At 31.4% G+C, this 21,776-nt stretch overlaps 7 protein-coding genes across 7 annotated transcripts; 5 read left to right on the top strand and 2 right to left on the bottom strand.

Moving 5' to 3' along the window:
* Window positions 1–246: 246 nt before the first annotated feature.
* Window positions 247–1,866, top strand: GO595_005182 (Alpha amylase, catalytic domain containing protein; the record flags this gene model as incomplete). The annotated part of the gene is made up of 1 exon (XM_067918396.1): window positions 247–1,866. One exon carries the CDS (start codon window positions 247–249, stop codon window positions 1,864–1,866), a length of 1,620 nt encoding a protein of 539 aa, XP_067774732.1.
* Window positions 1,867–5,457: 3,591 nt separating this feature from the next.
* On the top strand, window positions 5,458–7,248 carry GO595_005181 (nucleolar GTP-binding protein 1-like; the record flags this gene model as incomplete). The annotated part of the gene is made up of 1 exon (XM_067918395.1): window positions 5,458–7,248. The coding sequence occupies one exon, from the start codon at window positions 5,458–5,460 to the stop codon at window positions 7,246–7,248; it is 1,791 nt and encodes a 596-aa protein (XP_067774731.1).
* Window positions 7,249–13,079: 5,831 nt separating this feature from the next.
* Window positions 13,080–13,697, top strand: GO595_005180 (uncharacterized protein; the record flags this gene model as incomplete). Its single annotated transcript, XM_067918394.1, has 1 exon — window positions 13,080–13,697. One exon carries the CDS (start codon window positions 13,080–13,082, stop codon window positions 13,695–13,697), a length of 618 nt encoding a protein of 205 aa, XP_067774730.1.
* A 128-nt stretch (window positions 13,698–13,825) lies between these two features.
* On the top strand, window positions 13,826–14,254 carry GO595_005179 (eukaryotic translation initiation factor 1A; the record flags this gene model as incomplete). Its single annotated transcript, XM_067918393.1, has 1 exon — window positions 13,826–14,254. The coding sequence occupies one exon, from the start codon at window positions 13,826–13,828 to the stop codon at window positions 14,252–14,254; it is 429 nt and encodes a 142-aa protein (XP_067774729.1).
* Window positions 14,255–14,460: 206 nt separating this feature from the next.
* GO595_005178 (uncharacterized protein) lies at window positions 14,461–14,979 on the bottom strand (the record flags this gene model as incomplete). The annotated part of the gene is made up of 1 exon (XM_067918392.1): window positions 14,461–14,979. One exon carries the CDS (start codon window positions 14,977–14,979, stop codon window positions 14,461–14,463), a length of 519 nt encoding a protein of 172 aa, XP_067774728.1.
* A 1,678-nt stretch (window positions 14,980–16,657) lies between these two features.
* On the top strand, window positions 16,658–19,711 carry GO595_005177 (Carbohydrate binding domain-containing protein; the record flags this gene model as incomplete). Its single annotated transcript, XM_067918391.1, has 2 exons — window positions 16,658–16,968; window positions 17,737–19,711. 2 exons carry the CDS (start codon window positions 16,658–16,660, stop codon window positions 19,709–19,711), a joined length of 2,286 nt encoding a protein of 761 aa, XP_067774727.1.
* Window positions 19,712–19,941: 230 nt separating this feature from the next.
* On the bottom strand, window positions 19,942–20,259 carry GO595_005176 (60S acidic ribosomal protein P1; the record flags this gene model as incomplete). Its single annotated transcript, XM_067918390.1, has 1 exon — window positions 19,942–20,259. One exon carries the CDS (start codon window positions 20,257–20,259, stop codon window positions 19,942–19,944), a length of 318 nt encoding a protein of 105 aa, XP_067774726.1.
* Window positions 20,260–21,776: the final 1,517 nt, after the last annotated feature.

Genomic DNA, 21,776 nt, shown 5'->3' with positions numbered 1-21,776 from the left:
ATCTTGTAAATAAAGGAAATGAAATAATTAAGAATAAAAACGACCAAATAATATTACAAAGGCACACTCTTGCTTAGGATTTGTCACTTTTTGATAACATCGACTTTTTGAGTATTGTATTACCTGTCGGCACTTTTTGTGTGAGATTTATCTTTTGAATGAAATAACCGCTCGATTTGAGAAGCTACCTCCCTCTGTTCATTTTGCAAAGAAAATGCCTCACCTTCTTCTTGACTTCATTTTTTAATGGAAGAAATACAAAACGAGCCTCTTCTTGGTTCAAAGGATATTGAATCACAGAAAGAAGTCAAACCAAAGAGAAGGTATTATTGGGTTGCAGCATTATGTGTTGGAATTGGTTTAATTGTTGGTACAACAATAGGATTTATCTCATTCCACAAAACAACTTCTACAACACAAACAACAATAGGTACAACTACAGTTGGAACAGCATCAAATGGATTAAACACTGATTTCAATTCACTTACAATTTATCAAATTATGGTCTCATCATTCCAAGGCGATGGATCGTCATGCTATTGCACAGGCTATGGTCCAAGCAGTCATAGAGGTAATCTCAAAGGTATCATAAATGCTCTTGATTACATCAAAGGTCTTAATGTCAATGCTATTTGGCTTACACCAGTATTTGATTCAACAGGTGGTACTGGTGGTTCATTACTTCAATCAACAGGTTACTTTGCAACTGATTATTTCAATGTCGATCCAAAATTTGGTTCTAATGATGATCTTCGTAATCTTATCAGAGGCTGTCATGACCGTGGAATGTATATCTTTTTAGATGGTGTTTTCGGTCATCATGGAGGTAATGTCAAAGGATCACCAAGTGGTAAATATCCACAAGGAGGCAGTAACCCAGTTTCATATCCAGGAAGCTTAGACTTTTATAAAGAAGTTGCAACATATTGGATCCGTGAATATGAAATTGATGGTTGGCGTCTTGATCAATGTTATCAAGTCTATCAAAACGGTCATAACTATTGGCATGAAATTCGTGAAGCAGTTCAAAGTGTTTGCAATGAACGTAAGAGCCAAGGTAAACAATGGGGTACACTTGGTTATATGGTTGGTGAACATTGGAGTGGTGCTAGCGAAATCCAATCACAAACATATTCACAAGATGGTCTTAAATCAGCATTTGATTTCCCATCACGTTATAACCTTGTTCAAGTTATAGCACAAGAAGAAAGTGGTGCTGGTGGCTATGGTGTTGGTACACTTACAAATGTATTCAAGACACCAAGTGAAAAAGGATATTCATCAGATGTTTATCCAAATCTTTTCATTACAAACCATGATGTTTGGAGATTTGGTAACTTAATCCGTAACAAATATGGTTATGATAGAAGCAATCCTTCATATTGGAAGCGTTATAAGATCGCTTTAGGTTGCTTAGCTGCTTATACTGGTCCAATTACTATTTATTATGGTGATGAAGTTGGTGACATCGCTGACTGCTGGCAATCTTATGGCTGTGGTGGTAATACAGCTGGTGATAATGTTGCACGTACTGATGGACATATCTCTGGATTCAACAATAATGAACAAGACTTACATGATTACACTGCAAAGATAATGAGCATTCGTCAAAATTATCCAGCAATGTGGAGAGGCTCCAATAGTGTTTCAACTAAAGATGGAGCACTCATTAATGTTAAATGGGATTCTCAAACACAAACAAAAATTGTCTTCGTTGTTAATACAGGAACTTCACCAACAACTGTTTATGTTAATTGTGGTGGATCATCCTTCAAAGATCTTATCTCAGGTCAACAATATAGTGGTAATGGCGGATTCAACTTGAATTGCGATGCACTTACATGTTACATATTCGAAGCTAAGTAAATTTCTTTTTCTAGAATTTTGGATTACTCTTCAAATGATAAAAACTGAATCATAAAAATTTAGTTCTTATCTATATTTATTTGACGTCCATCGTAACTGAAAAATATTAAACCATTTCAAGGGAAAAATAATATCGATTTGTTATTGAGTTTCATCATAAAGCTTTAACTGTTTAATCAAATCAAGAAACTATATTCATTTGCATATCAAAAAATAAGTTTCTTTTTAATAAATTTGGTTATATTTTCTTGCATCAAACCTTAAAGTAATATTTTTATGTATTGTGAAGAAAATCAGTCAGTAAACAACAAATATATAATATTCACAGTAATAAAAACAATTAATCCTTTATATTAACTTTTGTCTATAATAAGAGTTATTAAAAAAAATAACAATGAGTTTTTCATAGAAGATTTCAATTTTGTTAATAATCTTTATACGGTGTTCAATGTATGCTATTATTTGTAATTGGAAGTTATTAATATATATATATATATATTTATATTTATATTTATATTTATATTTATATTTATATTTATATTTATATTTATATTTATATTTATATTTATATTTATATTTATATTTATATTTATATTTATATTTATATTTATATTTATATTCACGTTCATATATTCAGTCCATATACATATATTTAATTCATTTATTACACTTTTTCTTCAAATGGAAGAACGCGATATTTTTGACAAGCTTTGTTCGATTTTATCGGGATGGATGTTGCTGAAAAAACAAGAGTCGAAAATAATATAAAAGCAAAGAAAAAAAGTTCAAGACACAAAAAAATTGTGGTAGCTGATGGACCAAAAATAATTATAGATTTAAGCAAAATCCAAAATTATTCTGATCAACAAGCTGTATTAGTGAAACAAACATCACTAATATATGCGACAAACAAGGGAGCAAAGAAGTCACTTCCATTTATTATAACATCAATGAATTTATCATGGAAGCAATTATTCCATAGAATAAATGCATTCAACTGGAATAAAAATCTTGTTACGTTTCATAATGAATCGGTGGAGAAAATATTCCCTAACCTTGAAAATTTGGTGTATTTAACTCCATTTTCAGAAAATGTTTGCCAATCACTTAATCCAGAAAAATGTTATATTATTGGGTATCACAATGGAAATAGCGATATTCCGCAATATTTAAAAGACGTCAGAACAGAAAAATTTCCAACTGATAAAAATCTCCAAATTGATCAAGTAGCACAAATATTAATAAATGCTGCTAACGGATCAGCTTTGGACAAGGAATACATAGATTCTATTGTTAAGTAAAATAATTTGTAATTTTTTATAACATGGTTTATTCACAAACATTCTCATTATTATTTTCTATTTCGTTATTTTTGCTTAATTGGCTTCTTCTAAATTTTGCTTTCATTTCGGCTATTGTTGGCTTCTTTTTCTTTTGTTCCATTTCTTCTTCAATTTCATTTTCTGTTTTCAACAACTTTAAATTCGTTTTTACATCATCAAGTAAATGTTTTAAGTCAACTTTATCGACTGGTGTATTATTAATTTCATCAGCAAATCTTTGATCGAAATCTTTTATCTGTTTAAATTTATCTTGTAACAAATTCAAACATTTCTCCATCTTTAATAAGGTTGAAGCACAACTTTTTATTGTAGTACTTAACCAATCGATTTCAAGATTATTAATCACATAAAAGAAACGCACTATTAAAACAGACCTATACTTATACTTATTCCTCATTTCAGCAAATGCTATAAATTGGAAAGAGCGCTTTGTGTATAAAATTGCCCATGGACGAAATTCGTTTAAATTCTTGAAGTTCAAAAGCGGTTTTTGTAGCACTTTTGCGCACGAACTCGCCAAAAGTTTATTCGAAGTACCTGTTTTAAACAGATATTGGAAAATCTCAGTGGGGTTTTTAATACAAGGAAGTCGAAGTACTCGACCAATTATACTAATGTCACATTGATCAATTATTCCTTGATCAATTATTGTTTTACAAAGAGTGATAAAACCAAATTCTGATGGTCTTATAACCATCGCAAATCGGATAGATGGAATATGAAGAGGCGAAGAAGGAGGGTTTCGTACAATAAGCTTAAGAAGTAAATCTGCTTGATTTTGAGGTGTGAGTTGATGCATAGTCTTTTGGAAAAAATCTGTGGCGATTCGGAATGAAGATATTTTGAGAGTTAGATTGGGATTAGTCATGTATTTAAGAAGCTTATTCCACATTGAAATATGATATTTTGAAAATTTGTGGATGGATGTCGGGAAATCAATAAGAAGTCGGCATAAAAATTGAAGAAGATTAATATGGGTGGTAATTGTGTTATTATTAGTTGTGGAAAATGAATCAAGCATTGGGAAATAATGATCAAAAATAAAGTCAAGAGAACCAGAATAAGTTGAAAGTTGTTGTTTAAAAGGTATCCGCATTTTCATTAAAGTATTTAATGAATCGATAAAAAGAAGAGGAGATCCAAGTACATCAGAAAATTTCCAAATTAAAAACATTGAATCCGCTGTAACAGGAGATGAGGTGATAAAGGAAATAACTTCTTCTGGTGTTGTAGGTTTGAGATGATTTCGAATTGTATATAAAAAACTAATAAATTCTGGAAAATTTGTGAGAGGATCTGGGCACCTTGCTTTCGAAATAGAATTAATAATTGTTTGCATTGATTCCCAATATTGAGTTGGATCTTCGATATCATGAACAAGTAATTCAATAATTATTGCTATTTTTTTTAAAGCAGCATTCATTTCATTGACGTTTGGTGTTTTATCAGATGGTAATTCTGTATTATCTTTCCACCATTTTTCTGCTTCTTCGTTCATTATTAAAATGACCGTTAACAAATTGTGAAAATATAAAAATAAACTTAAAAAAATTTGATTTATTTTATGAAAGGAATCCTTGTAGGAGTCTTATTCCTGTACTCAATATAGTCTTTTCCGAAGAATTGGACTAAATAGTATTCTTCATTTTGGATTCTAGATGAGAAAAATCTCCATAGAACAATTGAATATCCAATAATACATAGTGGGTTTTGAAGCATAATCTGAGATCCTACAGCAAACAAGAAGAATCCAAAGTAACTAGGATGACGGAAATATTTATAAATTCCGTTCGTAACAAGAACATGATCCTTTTCTTTCTTCTCTGCAACAAGATGGGTGAATGACTTTTTAGCAGTGAGAATTGCTGCAAATCTAATTATTAATCCAATAATAACGCATATTAAACCTATCAACACAAATATAGAACCATTGTTCTTGAATGAAAAAAGATATGATTCCAATAAGTATTCTGCAATCCCACATCCATATGCAATCAGAATATCATTTGTAATTAAAAATGATGATTTGTTTGTTGAATCTGGATGGAAATAACGTTGAAGCAAGTATTCCATAACATGATATAATACAAGAATTAATATAAAAAAGTCTATTAAAAATGGTAAGAACATTTTTAAATTCGCCTTGTCAAGTGAACTCAAAAAATCGATTCCAAACAGAGTGCCCTAAAAATGTAAAGTGTTCAAATAAAATCCAACCACAATCACACGACCACGGAATCATCAAAAAATGGCTTTGCTTTTCAACAGCATTCACCCTATTCCAACAACAGCACAAGGACTTATTGATATCGTTCTTAGTGCAACAAATAGAAAAACAGCAACTGTTGTACACCCAGGATATCAAATATCTAGAATTAGAAACTTTTACATGACAAAAATTGAATTTGCGCAAAATGAATTTCACAAGAGGCTTTCTCAAATCATTGATGATTTTCCACGTCTTGATGCAATTCATCCATTTTGGGCTTCATTAATTAATGTTATTTATGATCAAGACCATTACAAACTTGCGCTTGGCCAAGTATCTGGAGCCAGGAATCTTGTTGATAAAATTGGACGTGATTATGTTAAGTACATGAAATATGGTGATTCATTATATCGATGTAAATCACTTAAAAAATCAGCCCTTGGTAGAATGTGCACAGCATGCAGAAGATTAACACCATCTCTTCAATATTTGGAAGAAGTCAGAATGCATCTTCAAAGATTACCAGCCATTGATCCATCATCACCAACAATTATTCTTTCTGGTGCTCCATCTACTGGTAAATCATCTTTCATGAATCTTATTACACGTGCCAACGTTGAAGTTGCAGCATTTCCATTTACCACCAAATCACTTTACTTAGGTCATACAGATTGGGCTTATCTTAAGTGGCAAGTTATTGATACACCAGGTTTACTTGATCGTCCTCTAGAAGATAGAAATACAATTGAAATGACAGCAGTTATGGCCATGGTTCATCTCCGAGCAGCCATTGTCTACATGCTTGATATTTCCGGTAGCTGTGGCTACACAATCGAACAGCAAGTCAGTCTGTTTCACTCTTTGAAAGAAATATTCAGTAACCGCCCCGTAACGGTCGTCCTCACAAAATGCGATTTGATTTCACCAGACTCATTAAGTCCAAACGAGAAAGCACTTATCGATTCTATGTTAGCACCCAATGTTGAATTCCGTCAAATGAGTGCTATCACTGGTGATGGAGTTGCCGAAGTTAAAGAAAGTGTATGTCAACGACTTTTAGACATGCGTGTAGAGACTAAGCGCACATCTGATAAAATAGACAAAGTTCGCTCACAACTTACAATAGCACAACCAGAAGCACCACTTGAGCCAAATATTCCACCGACAGTATTTGCTCCACAAGGACTTAACCGTCCATTAGCGCGTGAATTAGAAGAGCAACAAGGCGGCGCCGGATGTTATGTCCCTAATACAAACGAAGAGAAAATCCTTGCGAACGATGAATGGAAGACAGACATAATACCGGAAATTATCGAAGGACGTAACGTTGCTGATTTTATAGATCCGAACATTAATGAGAAATTACAAAAGTTACTTGAAGAAGAAACAGTTCGTTATGCCGAATACCAAAAAGAGAAAGAAGACTTCGAAGCAAACAAATGGCACGTCGCGCCTGACCAAGAAGAAATGGTTAAACTCATTCGTGAAAGAAGAGCAATCATTCGAACAAGAGCTCAAACACGCGCAGGCGTTAAAAGCATAATGCCCACGAAGCATAAGAAGAGGACGCAAGCCGAAGTTGTCGAACACGTCAATAAGTTGTTGACTGAAAGAGGCGTAGACGATGAAACACGAGCGAAGGCAGTCGAGAAAGTGCTGAGCCAGAAGCCGAAGAGAGTACAGAGAGTGATGGAGAAGGAAAGCAGAAACAAAGGAGTGCAGAAGAGAGGGCCTGGCGAAAGGTTCGACTATTATGTGAAGAAGAATGATGTGTTGGAGCCGAAGTTCTTGTTCTCGGGTAAGAGCGGCTTCAAGAGAGACTTCAAATAAATAAAATATTATTCTGTTTTAGTAAAGCAAGAATTAATATGTTATTATTGTTAAGAGATAACAAAATGACAAATAATTATTTTGAATGAATTAATTTTCGCAATTACAGCAGCTGTTCCAATGGAGGAATTAATTTGCTAATATTATAAAGCTTAAGATAGATGAAAATGTTACACATGTTGGTGCTATTGGATTTTATAATGGAACAAAACTGAAGTATGCTGAAGTTAAAGATCATTTGGGATTCTTTCAATCAATTGGAGAAAAAGCATTCTTTGACTTTAATTATGTTGATCATCTTAAAAGCCAAGCAAAATATAAAATTGATGAGTTAAATATTTTAGAGGATCAATAAAATCAAGATTATAAAGCTCAAATTTCTAAAGCAGAAACAAAAGATAAATTAAATGCAATCGTATCAGAAGCTGAAAGTAAATCAAATGAAAAAGAAAGAACATTCAAAACAAATGCTCGAATTATAGAACTTATTTGTATTGTAAGTGAATTATTTAAAAGTTATGATGGAGATATCTATACTACAACAGACAATGTAAAAATTGATGCTATTGTTGCAAAATTAAAAGCAAAGAACGAAGAACTTCAGACAGAAGGCGACGACTCCAACATAAGCGGCGGAAATACAAATACGATTGCTATAGTTGATTCTATTGCTGTAGTTGTTGTTGTTTTTAGAATGAAGAAATATGAAAAAATTCATGCACGCAGGTAGCAATCAAATGAACTTTAACATGAATAAAATATGAAAATATAATTTTTTAACTATATTTAAATTAAAGAAATAATTATTTGCTTACATGAGGTAATAAACAATCAACAACACAAAATATACAAATTTTTTTGTTCCTTTTTAGTATTAAGTAAACATTTAAATTTTTTATAATGTATATATGAATTGAAAATATTCTTAATATTAAGTATTTGATAAAAAATATTAGGAAAATTAAAAAATCTTATGCTTAATAATGATGATCTTCTATATACTTTGTTAGCCAAAATTATGATCAATGAAGAAAATGTAGGATAATAAAATTCTATTCAACTTGATTATACATATATGTTTGAAACCTAATCCAAATACATATCGTATATTGATCTCATAATATATCACTAAAAAATATATATTTTCTTTAAAAAAAATTAGAAAAATAAAACAAACATTTAACATACAAAGTCATTCTTTTTCAAGAAGTATTTGAATAAAGCAATAAGAACCATAGTAAACAATAAAGCGTAACTTATTATCGCAGCGATTAATACTTTCGTTCTTACATCATTTTTCCTTACAGTTACATTATCATCGATAGAGCTTAAATTCAATTTTCTTCCTTGATTAAATCTGCATCGATGAAAAACTTGATTTAAATCCAAGTTACCATTAACTTCTTGGAATCTATACGAACTAAAATTACAATATTCGAATACAGACTCCGGAATTTCAATATCGAAAAACACAGAACTTACTTCGTTACCAATGTTATACAAGAAATACGAATTCTCAAAATGATAATAAATAGTTTTATTTGGCTTTTGAGTTAAAACCACAAAAACACCGCTTTGATTTCCAACGTTTTGGTAAAAAGCGCTATTTCTTATATCCAAATTAGTGTTTAAAGTTTGGACAACATTTCCATTATTTATTACCCAATTATTAAAAAACGAAGTTTGATATAAACTTAAGTTTGAAGAATTTAATAGAAAAGTCGAATTATTTATACCATTATTCGAACTTAAGTATGAATTATTCAGAAAAGAATTGGATTCTGTTAAAGAAAACCCAATATCATTATGCGTGTTATTAGTTAAAACAGCGTAATCAAAATATAAATACGTTTCATTATAACCTTTCGATGAAATTATATTTTCGGCAATGTTTTCCACAAGATATGAATTATTAGTAATATAAACTGTGGATTGTGGTGAATATATTAATGCGTGATTAATAATGATGTTCTCTTTGATAACTGAACTAGTTATATTTATCATCGATTTACACATGGAATGAACAAATGCCGCATTGTTATTAGAAATTGTCGAGTTATATATTGTGAGATTTGTGATGGAATCGCCAACAATTAACGCGGAATGACCACAAAAATTATTACTTATCGTAGTGTTGGTCGCATAAATAATACCATAAAGCCAATAGCCAAAAAGTGGCGAGTTTGGAGTGGAATTATTGAGAATCGTGGAATTTGTAAATTCAATAACTGCATTTGATACTTCAATTAATGGAATAGAACCTCGAGAAAGTTGTACATTGTTTTGGATACTCCCATTATAAAAGCCTAGAGAACTAGTACTTAACCCGAAGACTGAAGATCCTTCAATATAATTATTATAAATGGTGGTGTTGGATAATATGCCAGTAACATTGCAAAAGGAAAGAAGAGGATAATCATACATAACAGAACTATTGTAAAAGGAACAATTAGTAATTAGAAAAAACTCATTTCCTCGAACTGAAATTATTGGATGATGAAATTTGATGAAATCAAAACCAAAAATAAAAGAATCATTAAAAGGTGAAATTTCAAGGAAAAAATCTGTTTCGTTTTGTTCAAAAACAGTTCCATCAATTTTAGTTTGAACACTAGAAGCAATACCACCACCTGTTTCCAGAACATATTTTGTCATGTTCTGGAAGATTCTTAGTTGTTCTTCCGTTTGAAGTATGGGATCTGTAATTTGGATTATATCATCTCGTTTAAATAAATTTATTGCAACTTCCCATTTACAAGGCCACAACGAGTGGCATATTGTTCGATTGTCTCCATTCCAACTTACAAAATATTCGATTGAATGACAAAATGCAAAGAAAATGCATACCGCCATTCTCTTGACAAAGTCTGTTTGCATAAAAAATAAACGTGCTCCGATACGTTGCTCGAACTAAATGGATGTTGTTTATAAAATAATTTCTCCAATGGCATCCAGACCATATTATTTTAATAAAAATACAGGGGACGTTACATGGCTTTTACCTCCTGGGTTTGAATATATTGATCCTCCAGATGGTTTTTTTATAGAACCACCTGATGAAATTCAAGATATACAAAGTAGGAATTTACATGCAAGTTCTTTTGTTTCACCAACTTCTCTTAGAAGATTTTCATATGTAGGTAAATCAACATTTAATTTAAATGAACAAGGAGACACATCGATTATCCAAAACTCTGTTTTTCCACCACTTAGTTTTTTTGATGATCCAATTTTGCCTTTTGACTTATATTCACTTCTTAATCCCACCGATTTATTTTATTCTCTAAAAGAAAAGGTAACATCAAAAAAGAAAATAACATTTGAGGAATTACTTTCTCCACGAAAAAAACCCACAAATTTTGCCTTTTTAACTTCCACTCCACCTGAAGCAAAACCATTTTCAATTTCATTATTTAAAGTTATTAATGGGTTTCGTAGCAGTGGTAACATTGGGAAAATTGTTGAATTTCATCAACTTCTTGATAGTAATTCTTTTTTAATTCCCGAATGTTGTGTTATGCTTATTGCTGAACTTAATACACTTCGAACATTTCCTCCAACGATTCGAATGTGGAAACTTATGCTTTTGCTTGTCTCAAAATATACTATTCCTGAGCCATATAAAAAAGATCTTCTTAGTTTTCTTTTAGCAGCCACTAGTTGTGAACTTGTTGATAATATTGTTCGTGAATATTCATTAATCGCATTACTTCGTGCATGTGCTTCTAGATGTATACAAATTACATTAAATGATTGTGCTAACCCTAATCATTATTTCACAACATTAACTGATTTAAATGTACTTTTCGGGACTTCTCTTGCCGAAATAATCGCAAAAGAAAGAATAAAAGGAATTCCACATAATAATGATGAACCAGCAATTCCACAAATAGTAAGAAAACTTATTGAAAGAATGCTAAATCTAAACGCATTACATGTAGAAGGAATATTTCGCGTGCCTGGAAGTTCTAAAGATGAAACAAATATGGTGGGACATATAAATAATGGCGATTGGGAAATATCACTCACACTTGTTCATACAGTTGCTTCGTTAACTAAAAGATTCTTTCGTGAACTTCAAGTCCCTTTAATACCTGATGAATTCACAAAACAGGTTAAAGAAGATTCACCTTTCGATTGTATAGCAATTGCTAATTCACTCCCAAATGAACACAGAGACACATTGATGTATTTCATTGGCTTCTTGCAAGATGTGATTAGACATGTGCAATACACAAAAATGGACGCAAAAAATATTATAATCGCTTTGGGTCCAATATTCTTTAGTCAGAATAATTTTAAAACACAACAGGAATTTAAAAATGGGAATGATAAAAATAATTTCATGTTGGGATCTTTATTGATGCATTGGAATACATCACATGTATATAAAATGTCTGAGTGACTTAAGTGTAAAACTTAACTCACTCAAAAATTTTATTTGGAAACAAATCGAAAGAAAAAACATTACTCTTTTATATAAGATCTTTTAAGCATAATTAAGAAAAATTAACGGTCGCAATAACGATGGCATTCAAATTTCTATCGTCAATAGAATTAACGGTTTCAAAATCAAGTACATTTTTATTTATAAACATCATATTCAGCATCGAGTTCCTCACTTGGAATGTGTTCTCGAAGGACACTTGTGTGAATTTGTAGAAGGTCACTACATTCAACCAGATTTTTAGAAAAAATTGTTAATTGTAAATCCAAAAACAAAAAACGCTGCTCCCAAAGTTCGTTGACTTCTGAAATGAATTTCTTAGTAATTTGTTTCAGCGCTTTTACATTTTTATCAAGACAGATTTTCTTTTCAGAAATTTGTTCTGGTTTACCATTGCTGCTAATTCTAGCAAGCTCGTCACTGCAATATCCACAAAGGAGCGAAATTTTTTTTCGTTCTTTAATACACTTTTTGAGATTAATCAGCTGATTTTCAATTAACTTCATTGCTTCTTTTAATGGAATCAAACTATTTCCGTAAAGACACATGTGAATAGAGTCAGATGATGCTTTAAAAAATGTACGTAGCCCAAGATTTAATGATGAATTATCAGCTTCATATAAAGTTGTTGATAATTCATTGCATATTCTACATACTTCCGGAACAGATTCAAGTATCTCATCTGTGTATGTCTTAAATTTTTTATATCTGTTTCTCAGAATTATATACTTTTGATTTGCTTCTTCAAACAAAGGATCTATCTTTGACTGTGTGATTCCAACTCTTTGCTTCACAAATTGCACTCCAACTTTTGTGGATGTAGATATTGCACCCATTAATCCTTTCATCGGTGAAGAAATTTTCCATAAATTTTAACGGTTAATACGCTGTTTCGCATCACATGTCACACGCTTTCTTGCTTAAGCAGCTAATTGATGTAACATACGTATTTTTCAAGAATAAAATACAATAAAAAATTTGTGTAATAAAATTATAATTAAATTTCTATAATTCCATAATTTTTATGAATAAATTTATTATTAAAAAAAGTTAAATCGTAAGGAAAAACTAAAAATATTTACTTTCATATGGTTTGAAAAGATAGATATAAAGCACAAAAAAATTTAAAATATTTTTTTTTTCCCAATCAACATTTTTTTTGGTGATCGTTGAACCATTTGATGTAAAGTACTTAAAAGAAATTGTGCTAAATTTAATCGTTTTTGAAATTCTTACTGTGGAATCGTTGATTGATATAAATCATTCAATTCTGCCATATGACGTCAAATCCATTGAAAAAGTAAGATTTGACCCAAAAATGTTTCTCGCATTGGTTTGCTTTTCTCAGTCGGTTTTTCCAAAATCGTGCAAGAGGTACCATGGGATGGAGACTCTGTGCACCTTGAATGGCTGCCATTATAACGATGTAACCAAAAAATGTATCAATGTATTTTCCAATTATAAATCATCAGGAGATAAGGATAGCTCAATCAAACCTTGCTTCGCTAAGTATACAAATGCAGGGGATGTTATTTGCTTCTCAAGAAAGAAGGGAATTAAATGCGGTTTTTGCAATACAAATAAAATCTGTGTTCCTGGAACATCTAAAGGTGCATTAGATAACCTCTGCTCTGTCGAAAACTACACTTTCGGAAAGGCTCTTTCTAATCAAATTGATTTATGCTCACATATCACAAAACCAAGACATTGCAGAGATCAGTGTCAATGGGATTCTGAAAAGGAAGAATGCCAACAAAAGCCCATTCAAATTTTACCTGAGTTAAATGTCTTACTTGAAAATTCCCAAGGTAATTCCTTCGTTGAAGAACAAGATTCCAACGCCAAAAGCAGCACTGGAAAGTATTTGATTATTGGCGGTATTGCACTTCTTGCTGTTTGTGTTGTTGTTATCTCAGTTATAGTTTTGCGTAAATCTCGAAATGGAAAATTCTTCAAGATGTCATCGGCAATTAACCTTGACGATCTCCCATCTGTTAACTAAGATTAAACTAACAAATATGTTGGATTTTCTTTTTTATAATTTATGAGTTATGTCATTACCGATCAAAACCGCCAACAAGATTTTACGACAAAATCAGACGACCGTTAAGAGTCTTTGGTCGCACATTTATGGGAAAAACAAAGAAACACGCTTCCGTAACTCAGAAGAAGAAGAACAACGAAAGGCTTAAGAACAATGAACTTATATTAGCTGAAGATGAAATGCAAACATATGCAATGGTTATAAAAGCTCTCGGTGATAGAAGATTCCTTTGCATGTGTAAAGATGGGAAAGAAAGACAATGTAAAATAAGAGGTAAGTTCAGAGGTAGACTTTATATTGCTCTTCATGATATCCTTCTGATTTCTTTAAGAGAAGACGATAGTGATAAAGCTGATATCATCCAAAAATATCGCCCAGATGAAATCCATGAACTTAAGAAGTTGGGCGAATTCACAGACCGTGATTTCAATAATGAAGAAGATGATGGTGGCGCTACCGGAAATGATGATGATGGAATGATCGTTTGGACTACTGAAGATATTGATAAAATCTAAATAACAAAATTGATTTTACTAGAAATGAACTTTTTTTATTATAAGATTACTTTTGAATTTGAAAAGAACACATTTATAAATTTACAAATTTATCCCAATCATCATCAACAGCTTAATGAATTTTTTATCAGCGCTTTCTAAATAAAAAAAAGAGGCGAATTGAAAAGGAATTCAATGTCAGTAAAAACAAAATTATCCGAAAATTTTTATAAACACTTAATGCCAACAAAGGCGTTGAACTTTTGCATATATTCAAACAAATTATCACAGCTACAAGATTTTGTAAAAATTTTGTCTTTGTGAATCAGTAAACGAACATTATCAAAATCAATTTCTGAGAGATCTATCTGTGGAGCCAACGAAGCTGCTTCATTTGGGCTTACCTCGGCGAAGCCGTATGTTGAGAAAAATCCATGGCTATGGAACAAAGAGCTATCTGGTTGCTTAAGTCCAAAAAGTCTTGAAAAAACATATTTGTCGATCCTTAGAATGGAGTCTGTTATCCATTCGACGCCGAGAAATTCAGCATAGAATGGATCATCTGTTGTTATCAATAAAGCATTGTATAGTTTCATGAAGAAATGACAGTTAGGATTATTCTTCTTTCTGAAGTAGTTTTCTACAAGGTATCCAAAAGTAACTTCTTCATCATTCCAAAATGAAAATGGTATAAAACCAAGCGACTTAGGATTAAATTTGACTTCAATATCATTACATAACGTCATGAACTCGGAATCACTGACACTTAAAAGCTGGGGAACTATTGGTGCTGGTGATGATTGTTGTCTATTAATAATCTTTTTTGAAAGCAAATTTGGATGATCAAACGAACCTGAGTTTGAAAGAGGAGATTTTGGTTTGTGATAAAAGGGCAAGCAGCAAGTATCAATTTTTTTGAAATGTGATTTTATAGAGATATTGTCATCAAATTCTATGCTTACAAAACTAGCAGGACATATTTGAAGCTGGAATGGTTCATTAATTGGTGAATGAAAATCTTGAGATTCTATAATCATTTTGTGTTTGTAATCCTTTGAGATTTAATTCTAAACCACCGAGGAGTATAAACTATTCAAAACCGCTAAACATAATTCAAAAAAAACAGTTGAAAGATCACATGTGATTGAACTCAATCATTTGACAAATAACTTTTATCTTAAAGATTTTTCTATCATAATGTTCATAGTTATTATGTTATAATTGATTAGTTCTTACAATTTCAAACTGTGAGTTCATTACTGTCGTGTAACATTTAAATGATTAATTTTAATCGTGGAATATGAATAAAATAAGTTCAAACCATGCATAACACACACACGCAATGACAACAATGAAAAATGATAAAGAAATTCAAACATATTTTACAAATAATTAACAAGAATTAGTTGACTGCATTTTGTACTTCTTACGAGTCTAACATTGACAATATTTCTTGTTCTTGAATGTGTTCTTCTTTTAATTGTTCAACATTTTCTTGAGACATGTTATTAAAAGGAATCCTTTGCTGCGAGTTCAATGAATTCCACATTAAACTCAATGGCTTCGAAAGCAATTGCGTTTTGCTGGGATCTGTGTGTGTTTTGAGCATTGGCTTAACATGTCTTGCATAAAACATAAATGGTGATTTTGGTTGTTTTTTTGTCATTAAAATGCTCTTGTCAATTTGGCTTGGTTGAATTGTACCATCATGAAGTGCTTTTAATAATTTTGAATATAATTGTTGACGATATACACGTTTTTCTTCCTTGAATCGGCATTTATCGATTAAGCTAAGTTCTTCATAATATTCGCGTTCATCTTCTGGAAGATTATTCCACATTTTCCCTAATTTAGCAGATATATCTTGAAAGGTATCATTTGGAAATTCTTCTTGAAGTTTCTTTCTTTGATACTTCCCAAAGAAAACAAATGCGCTGCAAGATGCTTTGGGTTTTTCTAAGTTTAATATTTTTAAAATTGATTGTACCTTTTTTGATTTGTTCATTCCAAAGGGTTTTGTTCGTTAACGGTTTCTATCACAAATTCCGATAGATATATTTGAGGAAGCATATTATTGCCATTGAAATATAAAAATTTTGAATGAACTTTTTTCTGGCGAAGAAAAGTCAGCTCAAAATATCTAAATTTAAATTGTAGAGTAAAAATAATTTTTCACCAAACAAAAAATGATACATAGATAAAGTTTTATAAGATATGAAATTGTCTCATTACAAACCTCTCTGTTGGAAAGAAAAGATTTTACGGTGAACGATACATTGATTTTTCATTCAAATTCAGCACTTTGGCTGTGAGTTTGATTGACTTTAGAAAAATTCAATTGCCAAGAAATAAATTGATTCAAAAACATCATCGTTTCTCACGCCGAATCGAATTCAAAAGTGACAATTCGCAAAAGAAACGAAAATGATCCAAATCGATGAATGGGCGAATGAACAGGATTTTGATGAATGGGAAATGGACTACAAAGGATTTCAAATAGGAGATGATGAACAGACAACATGTTTAAATCCGTTAACTCCTAATCAAAATTATATTCAAGGTCCATACCCAGAGGTTGAAATAGGATCTTCTTCAGATGACGAAGCTCCACCTGTTCCTCAATCTTCATTGCTCGCAAGGGAAAATTTGGAACTAAAAGAAAGAGTGAATAGCTTAATTCAAAGAGACAAAACTTTAGAAATGACAAATAGTAATCTCAAAAAGCAACTCGTGAAGTGCCGAACAAATTTTGCAAAGCAAGTTAAAGCTGGGTTTAAGAAATTGTTTAAATAAGTAATTACTTTCTTCAATAAAAACTTTGTTATTATATCACAAATTACTAATAACTCTGCTACTTAATATTTGTTTTAAGCTTGCGTTTAAATTTTTGAGCAGCAATTATACATGTTTTATATTAATCTCTTTTTGTGAGCTTATGTTTTAATTGCTTTAAAGCAAGACTTTTGTTACTATTCATTGTTCGAAATTAAGTAAAATGACAATATCTTGGAGGAATGATATCAAAAAAAGCTGTTCATTCTTTTAAAGCAACATTTTTTCATACAGTCACAAACGACTTTTTGACTTAAAAATAAAATCACATCCATTCAATTCTTCGGTTCAAATTTTATAACAAGAAGAATTGAACACGCCAAAACGCCCCAACGAAAATGTTCTGTTTGTTGATTCTTCTAGCAAAATCAGAAAGAATTCCCATTAATGGAAGCTATTACACATGGCCATCAAATGAAGGAGATCGAATTCAACATGAAACACGAGAAGATGGCAGCCATAACCTTATTTCAAATATGTTGGATCATCCAAAGAATTTGGTATGGCTCATGACATTAAATTTGATTTTCGTGGAGGGGATCAAATTAAGTTTGGTGGTGATTTTATTATGACAATGGGATCTGTAAATATGTTACTTGTCATATCTAATGATGACACCATTCTTTCCTGGACATTTTTACAAAATTCAACAACTACAACTAATCAAAAAGAATCCCTGAAATTGATGCTATTATCCCACCCAAAGTCACCAAAATCACATTACGCATATTAGGCAACGGACATGCTGAAGGAACATTTAGCAATGTTTGGTATGAAATTGTCTCACATCGTGATATTCCAGAAACCGTTGTTTTCTCAAATGATGTAATTAACATTTCAATTGATACCACCACTCAACATACCACTGTTTATAATAAAACTACGGGTATTGCATATCCGTTCTTCAATAATGCCGCTATATCCACTATGTTAACCAATATTCAATTGCATTCAGATACATCAGCCACATTTACAGTGAGAAATGGAAGATATGAATTTCAAGCAAAACTAGAACTAACAAGTGATGAGCTTAATGTATCATATGAAGGAGATCCAGAAGCACCAGTAAGTCCACCTACATTTCCACAAGGTTTTAGGACGCATAAAGGCGATCGAATGATCATTGCATCGGGCGAAGGTTTAAGCTTTCCAAGTGGTGAAAATGTTTGTATCCGCGAAGGATGTCAAAAAGAATATACACATTATGTATACAAATTATCAATGCCATTGTTTGGTATGACTAATGGCGAATATTCCATAATGTATGTAGTTGATACACCTGATGATAGTAATGTTTTAATGATGTATGATTCTTCTTTACAATCACATTATTATTATCTTGAATTTTTCAAGCAAAAAGGAACTTTTGGTTATACACGGAAATTTAGAATCTTATTTGTATATGGTGATCATTTTGCAATGGATAAAAGATATCGGAAAATAGCACAAGAAAAAGGATTACTTGTACCATTTACTGAGAAAGTTAAAACGAAACCGAATATTGCGAAACTTATTGGAAGTGCTAATTTCATGTTCTATGAACCATTTGGTATAAATCGTATTGATTTATATAAAGAAATCCAAAGTCTTGGAATCCAACAAATATTAGACTCAGCAGCACCAATAAGTTTAGTTGAATATATTAATAATAATATGACCGATATATTACCAGGCAAATATGATATATATCAAAACACAGGAAATCCTGAACATTATGAAAAAGGATGGATTGATTGGAATGGTAATTGGCCTGATGCATATCCTGATGGCGTAATTGTTAATTCTGCTAATCAATTAGTCACTTTAAGTTCAGTTGTAAATAAGTCAGATCCGAGCAAGAATGTTGATATATATGCTACTTGTGATATGATGAACATACAATATGCTAAAGAGCGTTATGAAGAACAAATGAATGAAACAGGTTATGTAGAGCCTGCGCGTTATGTAGATGGAGCTACATGTACAATTGAATATGAATGTTATAACCCAAACCATTTAATGAATCGTAGAGATTCAATTAAATATCGTTTGGAACTTTTGAAATATTTCCATGATAAGAAATTAGTTATTGGAAGTGAAGATGGAAAAGATATAGCAATTCCTTATTGCGATTATTTCTTAGGGATAATGAGTCCTGGCGCATTTAGAGTAATTGGTTCTGATACGGCTGAAAGTATTAAACATTATTTAGATGAGGCACCTCAATCTCAAACAAGAGTTATGACAAATGAATCAATACGTATACCTTTATTCGAACTTGTTTATCATGGTTGTGCTATATCTTATTGGGGTGGCGATGATCATGAGCTAGCTCAGCCTGTTTCAGAATTAACAGGTTATGCAGAAATGACTGATCATAAATATTTGACGAGCGATAAAACAGTGCAGCAAACGATTTTCAGTAATAGAGTGCGAGTAACTGTTAATTTCGGTTCTTCAACTTATGCGATGCAAAATGGAAAAATAGTTGAGCCTATGGGCTCTGTAGTTGAAGAAAATTACGTAGAAGATGAAATGACAGGTGGCGTTCCTGGTTGGATAATTGGAGTGATTGTGGCTGTTGTAATAGTGATTGTTGCGTGCGTTTTGGTTGTGATGTATGTAATTAAGGGAAAAGATCCATTAAAAGAACAAACAAATGAATAAAAATAACATGGAGGAGAATTTGGAGATAACACTTCTGGTTGGATTTTTTGGTCAAAAGAATTTCATTAATTATATGTTACAATTTATATCATATTTTCAAGCAATTTATACACTTGCCAAGAGGTATCTTCAACATCCATTTGTGTTATTTGATTTTTTATGTGAAATTGAAAGTTTCTAATTTAGATTAAAAAATTTGTATATAGTTTTCATATTGTTATGCTGTTTATTTAATCAAAGAGGTCATCAAATCCACCCATCATTTCAACAACTTCTTCTTCCTCTTTCTTCTTCTCCTCTTCCTTCTTTTCTTCAGTAGTAGCAGCAGCGGAGCCTCCAGCTGGAGCTGCACCACCAAGAGCGGTACCCTTAACAAGTTCAGAAATATCATGATTCTTGAAATATTCAGCAAAAAGATCAACCCAATATGATTCAAGTTTAACACCAGCTGCTGATATAAGCTTGTTGATCTTATCGGATGTTATTTCGATTCCATCGTCGTTGAGGATGAGAGCTGCGTAAACAACTGCAAGTTCTGGTGATGCCATGTTTCAGAAAAGGCATGACCAAAACCGTTTTAGGGAGGGGCCTCGACGGTTATGTAAAGTCGCCGATGATTCATCAGCCAAAAAGGAAGCAGCACTTTTGATCGGTTTTGATTGAAACAGTTTTCATTTGTGAATGCATTTTATAAATGTTCTGGAATCAAAACATTAACTTTAGATATTGGTTTAGAATGCAATTGGTTTGAATGCACTCAGATAATGTTCCAAACTTATGAGCATTTACTTATTAAGTTCTGATAATTCAATTGAAGGAAATACATTTACCAGAAGTACAAATCTTCAATTAATTAATGTTTCAGAGAATGGTTGTTATTCGAATTATCTAAGTTAAAAGCTTTATATGATAAAAATATTTCACAAATCATAAGTTATCAGAATGATAAAAGCAAAACATCTACAATTCCGAATTCAGTGTCTTCGATTATGAAGAATGTATTTTCATACTAATTTCGTAACAATTGTTTTTGGATAAAATGTTAGAAAAAATTAGGACTTATGCATTTGGTAATTGTGCATCTCTTAAATGTATTTATTATTATGGGTAAATTTCATTATATATACTAAATGCATTTGATGGTGTAAATACAACAACACTTATAACATTGAAAAACATTCAAGACGGAACATCTGGAAGCCTGTATGTTACTCAAATATTTGAGTTAGTATTCCATCAACATTCACTTTTGCACAATATAACAAATTCACCAAGTTGAATACATACATTGATACATCCATTTTATCTTTTAGATTCAATTTATGTTAATCAACAATATATTCATATGACTTTTATATGATACATGTAAAAAGTAGGCGTTAGGAAATGTGATTGAAATTAGATGGAGAAAGATGTATTACACGAAACACAAACAACGCATATTAAAAAAACATTAATGAATACGAAAATTTTATTAAAATCCTGAACATCTTTATGAGCATCCTCGATCAAATTAAAACGTAATCAATAAAAATAATTGTACTGATTTTTAATGTATTTATTATTAATTTGCAAATTAATAATAAGCAGTGAGTGAATGAATTTTGTTATTAAGAAACAATAAAATTAGCGAATAGTGAAGAAATTGTGAAAATAAAATTCGATTTATTGCAAGTAAAGTAATGAGCATTCGCATTTTATCATTTTTGTCTCATAGCCATTGATCTGTTTCCTCCTCAAGAATATTCTTTTTGAATGTTTCATCAATTTCATTCGTATTCGCTTCAGTAATGTTTCCTTCGATTTCATTTTCGTTATTTGTTTCTTTCTTTGTTTTATGACTAAATAAAAAGATAACAATTCCAATAATAAGAAGAAAGATGAATATGGCTGCGCATATGACTGATATAATAATCGTTTCGGATGTACTTCCTGACGCTATTTCTTGTTGTGTTTCTGAATATATTATAAAATTAGAATAATAACTGACGTATGTCGATATTTGATAAACTGTAAATATATAACTGATGAATTTCGTTGGAGTGTAATAAATATTTGATGAAAA

This window comes from Histomonas meleagridis (genome assembly GCF_020186115.1).
Source record: "Histomonas meleagridis strain 2922-C6/04-10x chromosome Unknown contig_32, whole genome shotgun sequence".
Lineage (NCBI taxonomy): Eukaryota > Parabasalia > Tritrichomonadida > Dientamoebidae > Histomonas > Histomonas meleagridis.
Note: the sequence above shows the minus strand (reverse complement) of the source record. Positions and strands in the feature narration are given on the sequence as shown.